Raw genomic sequence first — 13,512 nt, 5'->3', positions numbered from 1 at the left:
CTTGTCAAAGAGAGACCTGCTACTGTTTGATGCTATGCATGGTCTCAAATGTGGAAATGTGGTGTGTGCCAGTTGATGTGTCATCTGCTTGGATGGATGGGGTCTACAAAAACGGATCTGCACATTGCCACACCTTAAATGAACACACACTCATATGTAAAAAAAAAAAAAAAAGTGCAGCTCCTTTTGTCGCCAAATGCAGCAGAGATAGTCATCTCCATCTCTTCTTTTTCTTCTTCTTCCTCACCTTTTCCTATCTATTTCTCTATTGGGTCAGCATTATTATATGTATTTTGACAGTGTAAGGGAAAGTTGGTGTGTTTCTGAGAACACCACTCCCTCCAGGACAAAATTTGTGTATCATCACTGTTTGCATCTAAAGTAAATCTCATGTTCAAATGTGAAAACATTTTACATATGCTAGTGTAGTTTGTTATGATGAAGGGACATGGGTAACATCCTGGTATTTACCTAGCCGGATGTGAGGAAGCACCTAAAAACCACATCCGGGAGATCCCTGAAATGCTGCATTAATGTGTTTGACTATCTGTGTTGGTCACTGATGTGGCTTTCCATTTGGATAGTTTTTTTTTCTTCTTGTTCTTCAAGTTATGGGTTAAGAGGTGCTTATCCAAACATCAAATAGCTTTGAGGATTTTTGTGACTATACCAGTGATTGCAGCTTTTTGTAAATGCAGCAGACTAAAGGTGATAAACTACTTAAAGTTGAATATGAGCAATAACAGGCTGTCAAATTTAGCTACCTTGCTGATAGAACGTGACACAGCTACTAAATTTGACTTCAATGATGTAATCCATCAAGCAAGAATATATGGAGTAAAATTATAATAAAATATAATTCTTGAAATGTATTCTCTCAGCTCCCAATTACAGCCCACCTTCTTTTATTTCTAATTCACAATTTATGAAGAGAAAATCAAATTTGCTCTTGATTATATAACATAGTAAAATCGGTGTACGATAGCTCCATATACATTAAGATATAAATCTTGTTTTACTTTTAATTTTTTGAGAAAGTTTAACAATCAGTAATTTATTTATGACAATAATACATTTAATTTTTGTGTCCAGTATTTTTCATCAATTAATTAATTAATTAATTAATTTCTATCACAGGAAAAACTGACTACAGCCACAATCATGCATTGAAATAATTTGTGCTAGACTGGGACTCAAACCTGGATCTTCTGTGTGATGTGAACAGTTGCCCTAACCACCTCAGCCATCTGAACATGCTTTCCATCTGACCCAATTTTCAACCTGTCACAGGCTAAAATCATTCATTGTCCATTCAACTACTTGTTCGCAGTGAATCCAATATTTCCACAAGGGGCTTGGAACCTGTTGTGCATCTGCACTTAAGTTGCCAAGGCAGTCATGCCTATAGATGTACTATATATACAGGGCGATTCATCTGCTCCTACCACCGTTATTTTATGCAACCCCTAATGTTATACCTGGCCTTCAAAATCCAAGGGCAAGATTTTCATATTCTTGCATCTGCTACACTCTAGTCATACAGGTAAAAAAATGAACAGGACCTTTTTTCCAGGAAATGTAATGTAGCTGAATTTTGTACTGGGATGGTTTTTGAGTTATTCACGAAAACATACAAGAATGACCTTCAAATGCACACTTAGTCCCACACTCAGCCCTCATTGGTCAGGGCTCAGGAAGTTTAGTATGCTGTTCATTTAACTCCATCCTACAACTATACAAAAATTTTTCATTCTACGAATTATTTCCCACATTCAACTTTTTTTGGTCTTCGTTGACTGGTCTTATTACGCCACTGGCTTAGCCGACTACTCATAAATTGAAAAACTGACATTTTTGTAAACTTCAAATAACAATTTTGTGAATTTTAATAGCATAAAACAAACAATAACTTTTTGTATTTTCCAGGCCTTCTGACTACAAAATTACTGTGCCTGTAAGAGTTAAGTTTGGATCAAATTGTCAATGTAATTAGTTTTAGTGTAACATTTACAAAAGTCATTTTTCTTCCATTACAATCACAGGCATGTTTAAATTAATAATGTTAATGAAATAGCCAACTATGCTGGTGGTGTAAAAGCCAGATCCACAGAGACCAAAAACGTCTAACATCGGAAATACTTCGTGTAGTCGGAAATTTTTGTACGCTGATAGGAAGGAGTGCCATGACTGACAGACTAGAAATCCTGACTGGTGAGGAATAAGAATCATGGTGGAGGTGCATTTGAGGATTCTTTTGTGCGTTTTTCTTAAGGAAAATTGTGGCTTACAGTTAAAACGTATCCCAGCACAAAATTTAACTACATTAAATTTACTACAAGAAAGGTACTTTTCATTTGTTCTGTAGGACTAATAGTTTGTGTGTAATGAGCAAGAGAATATGAAAATCTCACATGGGTTTTTTTTGAAGGACAGATATAACATTGCAAGTTGTATAAAATGACAGCAGTAGGGGCAGCTGAATCACCATGTATGTGTGGTGTCTGCTGTAGATACAGCAGCCATAAATATCAAATTAAAAAAAGAGACCAGCTCCCACAGCAATTGGGTACTGAAATAATCTGATGGTGGAAGTTGAAAGTTTGTGCCAGACTGGGACTCAAACAGAGACCTCCTGTTTAACGTGAGTGGCTGCTCTAACTGCCTCAGCCATCTGGACATGCTTCCCATCCAACCAAAATTCTCAACCTGTCACACACTAAAAGCATTCACTGTCCATCCTCCAATTTGCTTGCAGCAAGTCCTGTCTTCCCACAAGTAGCTTGGACCCTGTTGTGCATCTGCACTGAAGTTATCAAGACAGTTGTGCCTACAGACATACTGTAAATATGTGAGATGTCTGTGCTGTTGGACGTGTTGCGCATCTGCACTGAAGTTCTCAAGGCAGAACATCTGTATGCATCACTGCCTTCACAGCTTCAGTGCAAACGCACAACAGAGTTTGAGCCCTTGCAGGAATACAGGATGCAATGGAAGCAAGTAGGTGAATGGACAGTGGGGGCTTTTAGCATGTGACAGGTTGAGAATTTTGGTCAGATGGGAAGCACGTCTGGATGGATGAGATGGTTATGGCAACCACTCGCATTAAGCTTCAATTCCTGGTCCAGCACAAATTTTTGGCTTTCACCATCAAATCATTTCAGTGTCCAATTATGGCTGAAGTCAGCCTCTCCTTTGAAATTTGGCATGTACTGCTGCTGTATCAACAACAGTGTGGTGTCTGCTCTATCAGGCACATCTGTCAGAACAGACACCATATTCATATAGTTAATTTAGGTAATATTTTACAAAAATGTTTTATTTTTACTAAATCTACTTATAAAATAAAAATATTGCTAAAGTGAAATTAACTTGACTGTCAAGTAGAGTGATTTGTGCCAATATTTTCTAGATAATAAAATCAAAAACTCCCACTTTCTGTCCATCCACAAATCGTCATGGATTTAGAAAGAATGGTTTGTGCAAAACTCAAATTTGCCTTTTCTCACATGATAGCCTGCAAACCATTACTGAAGGTTAACAGGCAGATTCCTTATTCCTAGATTTTTGGAAAGCTTTTAACACAGTGCCCCACTTCATACTGTTGACAAAGTTTGAAGAATATCAAATTGGTTCCCAGACACAAGAGTGGCTCGAAGATTTTTTAAATAATAGAACTCAGTACATTATCCTGGATGTTGAGTGTTCATTTAAAGACAAGGGTATAATCAAGAGCAATCCAGGAAAGTATTGAGTGATTGTAAGAGGTTACAGGAAGACTTAGAATTTCTATTTAGTGTGATGAGTGACAGCTTGCTCTAAATGTAGAAAAGTGTAAGTTATTGGAGATAAGTGGGAAAAGTAATCCTATAATATTGAGATGTAGTGTGTGTGTGGTGTACTGCTTGACATAATCATGTCGATTAAATGTCTAGGTATAACACTGCAGACTGTTATGAAGTGGAACAAGAACACAAGGGTGGTAGTAGGGAAGGTGAATGGTCAGTTATGGTTTATTGAAGGAATTTTAGGAAAGTTCATACTAGTCTCGAGACAACATACAGCACTTCTTATTAAATAAAACAGTGAAGTAGCGAAAAACTTCTTTCAATAAACATTTTAAACATAAGAATGCCCTTGTTTAAAAATACAACTTTTTAATTCAGTAACAATCTTCTAGGCTTTGCCGACAGTAACGTACCCAAGACAAAAAAATTACTCCCGGATCTGCGCGAACGAGTTCGAATATCTTCTAACAAGGGAACCTCCCCATCGCACCCCCCACAGATTTAGTTATAAGTTGGCACAGTGGATAGGCCTTGAAAAATTGAACACAGATCAATTGAGAAAACAGTAAGAAGTTGTGTAGAACTGTGAAAAAATAAGCAAAATATACAAACTGAGTAGTTCAAGGGTAAGCAACAATATGGACAATAGGAACGCAGGAACGCCGTGGTCTCGTGGTAACGTGAGCAGTTGCGGAACGAAAGGTCCTAAGTTCAAATCTTCCATCGAGTGTAAATTTTAATTTTTTATTTTCCGTTTATGTGACAAACTCTTATGTTTTCATCACTTTTTTGGGAGTGATTATCACATCCACAAGAAAACCTAAATCGGGCAAGGTAGAAGAATCTTTTTACCCATTCGCCAAGTATACAAGTTAGGTGGGTCGACAACATATTCCTGTCATGTGACGCACATGCCGTCACCAGTGTTGTATAGAATATATCAGATGTGTTTTCCTGTGGAGGAATCGGTTGACCTATGACCTTACGATCAAATGTTTTCTGTTCCCATTGGAGAGGCACGTCCTTTCGTCTACTAATCGCACGGTTTTGTAGTGCGGTCGCAAAACACAGACACTAAACTTATTACAGTGAACAGAGATGTCAACGAACGGATGGACAGATAATAACTATGCAAAAATAAAGAAAGTAAAATTTTCAGTCGAGGGAAGACTTGAACCAAGGATCTCTCGTGCAGCAGCTGCTCACGCTACCACGGGACCACGGCGCTTCTAAGCACACTCTCTCCATGATGTTGCTTATGTGGCCCATGGACTACTCAGTTTGTATATTTTGCTTATTTTTTCACAGTTCCACACAACGTCTTCCTGTTTTCTCAATTGATCTGTGTTCAGTTTATCAAGGCCTATCCACTGTGCCAACTTATAACTAAATCTGAAGGGGGTGCGATGGGGAGGTTCCCTTGTAAGGGGGAGCAGCTGCCCCCCCTGCCCCTCGCTGGGTACGCCCATGTACATTCGTATGTCCAGATTGCCAACGAAGGAGGCCTCGACCTAATATTAAGCTCTTCAGTGTGGTGTTCGGGATGTCAGTTTTCTTGGAGTACCAGTACTGTATTATCTCATGTTCAGTTCTTTATTATGGCACAATGCCATACGTGCTAGAAGATGAAAACGTGCATTTGAAATGCAGCGAACAGTTGAAACTAGCCAATAGTGTGGTAAACACTTCGTTTCAAATAAATTGGCTATCTCAGCGGAAAAATAGATCAAAGCAAAGCGACAAAAGTAACTTCATTATTCTGCTAGGTGATTAATGCTTGACTGTCAGAAAGGTGGAAATAAAATCTGAAACTAATAACACATTTTAGCCTTCCGTAATTACGTGAATATATTTTAATTCACTTGAAAGCTCCCAACCAGAGAAATCACTGAGCAGTAAACGAAGAGCAAACAGCAAAATAACTAAATGTAAACAAGGATCACATGGAGACTAGCCCCCCGCACAACTTACGACACTCAGACTCCTCTGCGTATCAGCCCCTGGTCTACGATATTTCAAACCGGGGCAATAGTAGACCCGTTTAGTTATCCAGCGATTATTCTCTGGTTAGACGTTCGTACAACACGTTTTTTGCGCTACTCTCGTAGTCTGAATCTATGGACTTCGCTAGTATAAACAACGCTGATCATTCGCATACCCAATCAACCACATAAACAAACAGCAGTTGGCATTCACCCGTTCGGCTTAATTCCATTCGTATAGCCCTGCCCCCTTTTGTCTGCTGGAAAGTTTATTTCTAGATGCGATGAAGATTCCCCTGGCAGAGTCATCACGTACACTATGCACACATTCAAAAATCAACTTATGATTCATTCAGAAATCAATTTAGAATGTGTTCAAAAATTTTCAAAAACCAACAGGGATGTGCTTCAAAATCATTTGAACAATCGATAGACCAACGTGCGCTCGATGCTAGGCGCTTTGTGACAAGGTTTTCTTCCTTAAGAATATGAGTTTGCCCCCGCCCCCCTCGAAATTTCCGTCCGGTTCATATACCAGGGTTTGCCGCTTACACAGCCAGCAGCGACATTTCAGTAGCCAGAAGTGGGAGAAGGTACTACGCATACGCGACTCAACTGCCCATGCGCATGAGCCCGCCCGTTACTGCTTAAATGGATCTAATGTAAACAGTTGTGACGTCACGGACATCGGAGGTAATTTTGAGGTACGAAGCATTACATAGTCCTCCACACATTTTGCTGTTGTAAGAGCTCTGTGTTTTTTTTTATACGGCGCATTTCCACTGCAATTTAAGTTTTATTCTCTCGTTCATGTAATGTTGTTGCAGTATTATTCTGCAGTGGCGGGATACAGTAATATCCTTTGTTAGAGTATCAGTTCTTACCAGTCAAAATTACAAAAAATTGACTGAAAACTAAAGCAATGAAAAATTCCCGGGTTTTTCCCATTTTCTCCCGGATGAAAAAATTCCCGTGTCTCTCCCGGATCTCCCGGTTGTCACAGGTCGTATACACCCTGATAAGGACCATGAAGACTAGGTGAAAGGAATTATTGCTCATATAGAGGCATAGAAACAGTTGTTTTTCCCTCAGTCTGTATGCAAGTAGAGCACAAACAGGAATGACTAGCAGTGATTCAAGGTACCCTTTGCCATGCACAATATGGTGGCTTGCAGAGTATGTCGGTAGATGTAAATATCTGTGACACAGTATTCCACCATCATACTCAGTGATGGTAACTGAAGCATGTCCAGAGTTTATGACATTGGAAGTAGAGGGCATTAACAATTCTCCAACTTGTGACCCCCAGTTCATACAAATCATACTTAATCAATGGTATCTAAGTTTCCAAAGGGTTCAACAAACTGCAAATGCAGCTAAAGCAGTAATCAAAAAGCTAACACAGCTATTATCAAATAAATGCATTAAAAAAATCAAGGGTCAATGGTCTGAATGATTAATAATAATTCATAAATGCATAAACTACATATAGTATTCTCACATGTTCAGAAGTGTGGTCAAGAAAGATATCATCATTTAGTTCTGTAATTTAATCACAAGTTCACCTCGTCATTGCATTTTTCTGGAAAGCTGTATTGTCACTTATATATAAAAGTAAAACCAGACTTAAAAAATAAAAGTAAAAAACTTACTGTTGATCCTGCATGATAGGCTGCTCTGGACCCATATCCCAGTCTATGTAGGCTGATTCTTCAGCATTGCTGAATATGTGTGGTTCCTTGTTTTGACTTCCATCAGTGGGTAACATATGGGAAGTCACTGATGTACTAGAGTCAAGCATGAGGCTCCCAAATCCACTGCTTTCCATTCCAGAATACCTTTGAGAAATTAATATATTTTTAATCAAAATTGATAGATATTAATTAGTAGAGCCATATCTCTCATTCTAAGACACATTCTGAAGAGTTATGACAAACTGTATAACAAAGCTCCAATTTCAATGAGTTTCAGCATCTTAGCCAAAAATAACTTCTGTGAAGGGGTTTAAGGCCACTATGCCACTGTTTTCGAAAAATAATTGAGGTTGAAGATCATGATGCTCCTTTTGGGACCAGGTGGAATTGTTAGAACATTCATAATAAGGAAGTATGATTAATACAAATCAGGCTATAATCTAGTAGATTCTGAGAAATCAGATAATTAGCAATATCAACACCTCGCAGACATACAATACTTGAGGAGGAAAACCTATGTTGACTAGGCTGATTGCTAGATTATATAAGGCCTGCATTCAGATCACAGTAAACTTCAGAGTACATGCTGTTTGCAATATTTTTACTCCTTGGTAACAGAATGAAAACTGTTGTGAAATTTACATATAGTTATCACAAAGTAAATAAATTTTATCGTGATAAAGGGGAAAAAAATATCAGCATACATGCCCACATTAATTTATGATATGTTTTAAGCCTCAGTACAGAATGTACAATTGTCATTGACTTTTCAGAGTTTATTTTCTCATCTGAATGGGATAAGAATTGGTAGATGTGATGCACATGTACAGACAAACAAATGATAATAAATTCAGAAAAATTGGATGATCTATTCAAGAGAAAGAGCTTCACAAATTGAGAAAGTCAGTAACATGCTGGTTCACCTCTTACGGTAGCAGTTATTTACCTTGGCACTGATTGATAGATGTGGATGTCCTCCTGAGGGATATCATGCCAAATTCTGTCCAATCGGCATATTAGATAACCAAAATCCCAAGCTGGTTATAGGGTCCTGCCCACAATGATCTAAACATCCTCAATTGAGGAGATCTCCATCAACCACACTCGTCAAGGTAGAGTTTTGCTGAAATGTAAGTGCAGGATGGCTTGCTTTGAGGGCAACTATACAGGGTATAGGATATCGATGTATCACAGTGCTGTAGGGTGCTGCATATGACAATCAAAGGGGTCCTGCTGTGAAATGAAATGGCATCCCAGACCATTACTCATGTTTGTCAGGCCATATGGCTGGCAATAGTCAGGTTGCTATCCCACCAGTATCACAGGGGGTGTGGGGTTGGGGTGTGGGGGAGGTTCGTCATCTCCAGACACATCTTCAGCATGGAATCTTACGGACTGAAGTAGAATTCTCTCTGTGATGAGTCCCACTTCATACTGAGCACCTATGACCAGTGAAGATACGTCTGGGGATATCCCAGATAACAGTGGGATACTAATCTAACTGTTGCCCACAATACAGCTGACAACCATGAGTGATAATCTGGGGTGGTGCCATTTCATTTCAGAACATGACCCGTTTGGTTACCATCTACTGCACCCTTACAGCATAGCAGTACATCAACAAAATTCTATGCCTTGTTTTGTTGCCTTTACAGTAAGCCAACCTGGGCTTACATTTCAGCAATATAATGCCCACTTGTACACAGCAAGAGTTTCTGTTGCTTGTCTTCATGCTTGCCAGTGGCCAACAATGTCGCCAAATCTATTCCCAATTGAAAACATTTGGAGAATTATGATCAGCGTCCTCCAAATAGTTCAGGATTTTGACAATCTAACATGCCAGTAGGCCAGAATTTGTCACAATATCCCTCAGAAGGACATCCAACATCTCTGTCAATCAATCTCAAGCTCAATAATTGCTTGGGGGTCTCTTTATGTCTTAGAATGCATACTTTTTGTAAATCGTGGGAGATGTGATTGCGCTAGAACTGGCAGACATGCACTCTTTATCAGAGTTCAATTAATGACCCATGATTAGATAAAGAAAAGTAGTGATTAACACAAATTTAGGAAGCTATGCTAGGTTTAAATAATTTATAGGACAGACACTACAGTGTGCCAGCTCATCACATGTCAGGACTGCAGTTCAGCAGGAAGTCTGGTGGAGTGGATGGAGGGGAAAAAGAGGAAGAAAGCAAGGGAACAAAAGTGAAGATTGGGAAAGAGTGGCTGATGGCGCAGAGGGAGGCAGCAGACATGTGGGATAGGAATGAAGGAGGGAGTAGCAGCAGGTGCAAGGGACAGGAAGGCACCACATGAGCACCTGAACTGGTGAATTCATGTTGGCCACAATAATGATGACGTGGAGAGGTGGATTTTGGAAGGGGTGACAGGACAGAAGAAGGGGTGAGTGTTGGATAGAGGATGTGGCGGCAGTGGGTTATTGGAGGATGAGACGAGGAGGATTATGGGGACAAAGAATGTGTTGCAAGAATAACTCTCATCAGTAAAGTTCAGGTATGTTGGTGCTTGAGCAAGGATCCAAATTGAACACATTGTGAAGCAGCCACTAAACTCTAGCATTTTGTGCATAGCAGCGTGTTGTGCCACAGTTTGGCAGTGACCATTCATTCTGGTAGATTGCTGGTTGGTGGTCATGTCCACACAAAATGCTATGCAGAAAGTGCATCAAAGCTGGTATATGACATGGCTCCTTGGGCATCTGACGGGATAGGATAGGATGGGATAAGGTAAACCTGTGACAGAACTAGAGTACGATGTGCTGAGTGGGTGAATCAAGCAGGTCTTGCATCTGGGTTAGGAGTGGGAGTGGCATAGGAATGAACCTGGATATTGTGTAGGTTGGGTTGATGATGTAATACCTTTTTAAGAGGGATAAAAAGGATTGTGGGTAGGGTGTCCCTCACTTCTGAGCATGATGATAGATGGTTGGGTTGATGATGGAATACCTTTTTAAGAGGGGTAAAAAGGGTTGTGGGTAGGGTGTCCCTCACTTCTGAGCATGATGATAGATGGTGGAAGCACTGGATAAGGGCATGGTTCAATTGCTCCTGTCCAGGATGATACTCGGTGAGCAGAGTGCTTCTTTGCAGCTGATCCTTTGGGATGGTGGGAGGATTAAGGGCATGTGAGGCTATGGAGTACAAAATATGTTTTAAAACTAGATTTGGGGGATAGTGCCTGTTTGTGAAGGCATTCGTGAGAGCTTCAGGATACTGGATAAGGGATTTTCATCTCTGCAGATATGCTGATGATAGGTGTTTAGGGTATATAGTAGCAATATTTTGCTTTGGAAGCCATGACAGCTGTCAAAATGCAGGTACATTTGGTGGTTAATGAGCTTGATGTGAATAAAGGTGTAGATGGACTCATCAGAGAGGTGTAGTTCAACAACCTGGAAGGCAGTACATTGGGCTGAGGAGGAAAAGGTGAAGTGAATGGGAAATAAGGTGTTGAGACTGTGGAGGAATGAGGATAGGGTACCTTGGCCGCCCTAGGTCCAGATCATGAACATATTGTCAGTGAATCTGAACCAGACAAGGGGTCTGGTGTTCTGGAGGCTAGGAAAGCTTTTTCTAGGAGACCCATAAACAGACTGGTGTTGGAGGTCATGCCACAAATTTGTTTATATATCTTCCCCTCAAAGGTGAAGTAGTTATGTGTGAGGAATTAGTTGGTTAGATATATAAGAAATTGGGTAATGGGCTGGCTTGGAGTTGTAAGGACATTGGGAGATATAGTGTTCAGTAGCAGCAAGGTCATGGGTAAGGGGGATGTTGGTTTACAGGGAAGTGGCATCCATAGTATCTAATAGGGTTTTGTGTGTGTGCTGTTCTTTCTTTTGTTAAAAGGTTTGTATTCTTGAGAAGGGATCAGGGGAAGGGTGGTGAGACCAATTAGAAAGTAAGGAATTCTTGGAAAGTAAACAGGGGGTGGTTAAGTGGAAGAGAGGGAGGGTCACAGTTGGATGATGGTATGAACTGGGAGAGGTGAGGTAAAGTATTAGAAATGGGTTGGCGCTGGCTGGAGGGATGGTTAGTAAAGAAGTTTTTTCACAGTAGAGATTTGGAGAAAGCAAGTAGATCTTTGAAGTACAAATGCACAACTTGAAATCCAAAACAAAAGTGACAGTTGATAAATAAACCCATACCACCTGAATTACCAACATGAAAAAAGAAGACTTTTCTCTGTAACCAGATATATCTCTGTAGCCAATAAAAACTTATATTGAATGTTTAATTCAAAGTTGTCTTCTAAAATATTACTATGCCTCCTTAGTTCCCCACCATGTTTTTCTGTCTTTATGTGAAAGTTAATCTCACGATTAATGTACAGCTTTCTGTAATAGATAGACTGGCTTATGGGGAAGATTTGTGTATTCTATTCATGAATATTTCATGCAAAGTGGATGAACTAAAATGAATTAAAGTCACCCACTGCTTTTTATTGCCTGTATCTGAAGGCTAATCTCAGGAACTACAGTAGAGATAATGATAGCTTTCACTAATCAGTAGACTGAATCACTAGGAAAATTTTCATATTTAATTTATGACCTTTACTCGAGGCAAGTCATCCAGTTGTAGATACTTAATTCTAGCTATGCAAAGTTGGGGCAGGTCACTAATGTATTTTTATGTATCACAATGTTTCACAAAGGACAGCAAACATTTTAGGAGGTCATAGTATAGACTAATTTAAATAAAACATTCCTTACAACGTGTCAAATTTTTATTGGTTATGGAGATACACTCCTGGAAATTGAAATAAGAACACCATGAATTCATTGTCCCAGGAAGGGGAAACTTTATTGACACATTCCTGGGGTCAGATGCATCACATGATCACACTGACAGAACCACAGGCACATAGACACAGGCAACAGAGCATGCACAATGTCGGCACTAGTACAGTGTATATCCACCTTTCGCAGCAATGCAGGCTGCTATTCTCCCATGGAGACGATCGTAGAGATGCTGGATGTAGTCCTGTGGAACGGCTTGCCATGCCATTTCCACCTGGCGCCTCAGTTGGACCAGCGTTCGTGCTGGACGTGCAGACCGCGTGAGACGACGCTTCATCCAGTCCCAAACATGCTCAATGGGGGACAGATCCGGAGATCTTGCTGGCCAGGGTAGTTGACTTACACCTTCTAGAGCACGTTGGGTGGCACGGGATACATGCGGACGTGCATTGTCCTGTTGGAACAGCAAGTTCCCTTGCCGGTCTAGGAATGGTAGAACGATGGGTTCGATGACGGTTTGGATGTACCGTGCACTATTCAGTGTCCCCTCGACGATCACCAGTGGTGTACGGCCAGTGTAGCAGATCGCCCCCCACACCATGATGCCGGGTGTTGGCCCTGTGTGCCTCGGTCGTATGCAGTCCTGATTGTGGCGCTCACCTGCACGGCTCCAAACACGCATACGACCATCATTGGCACCAAGGCAGAAGCGACTCTCATCGCTGAAGACGACACGTCTCCATTCGTCCCTCCATTCACGCCTGTCGCGACACCACTGGAGGCGGGCTGCACGATGTTGGGGCGTGAGCGGAAGACGGCCTAACGGTGTGCGGGACCGTAGCCCAGCTTCATGGAGACGGTTGCGAATGGTCCTCGCCGATACCCCAGTAGCAACAGTGTCCCTAATTTGCTGGGAAGTGGCGGTGCGGTCCCCTACGGAACTACGTAGGATCCTACGGTCTTGGCGTGCATCCGTGCGTCGCTGCGGTCCGGTCCCAGGTCGACGGGCACGTGCACCTTCCGCCGACCACTGGCGACAACATCGATGTACTGTGGAGACCTCACGCCCCACGTGTTGAGCAATTCGGCGGTACGTCCACCCGGCCTCCCGCATGCCCACTATACGCCCTCGGTCAAAGGCCGTCAACTGCACATACGGTTCACGTCCACGCTGTCGCGGCATGCTACCAGTGTTAAAGACTGCGATGGAGCTCCGTATGCCACGGCAAACTGGCTGACACTGACGGCAGCGGTGCACAAATGCTGCGCAGCTAGCGCCATTCGACGGC

General features: G+C 41.3%; 1 protein-coding gene across 1 annotated transcript in view; it reads right to left on the bottom strand.

The window, feature by feature from the left end:
- The window catches only part of LOC126470608 (uncharacterized), a 208,837-nt gene that overhangs the window by 56,009 nt on the left and 139,316 nt on the right, over nucleotides 1–13,512 (bottom strand). The window contains exon 6 of the mRNA XM_050098561.1: nucleotides 7,420–7,605. Within this exon, the coding sequence (XP_049954518.1) occupies nucleotides 7,420–7,605 (186 nt within the window). The remainder of the gene's footprint in view (nucleotides 1–7,419; nucleotides 7,606–13,512) is intronic.

Source organism: Schistocerca serialis, chromosome 3, assembly GCF_023864345.2.
Source record: "Schistocerca serialis cubense isolate TAMUIC-IGC-003099 chromosome 3, iqSchSeri2.2, whole genome shotgun sequence".
Lineage (NCBI taxonomy): Eukaryota > Metazoa > Arthropoda > Insecta > Orthoptera > Acrididae > Schistocerca > Schistocerca serialis.
The sequence above is the reverse complement of the archived record's forward strand: the minus strand, read 5'-3'. Positions and strand labels throughout refer to the sequence as shown.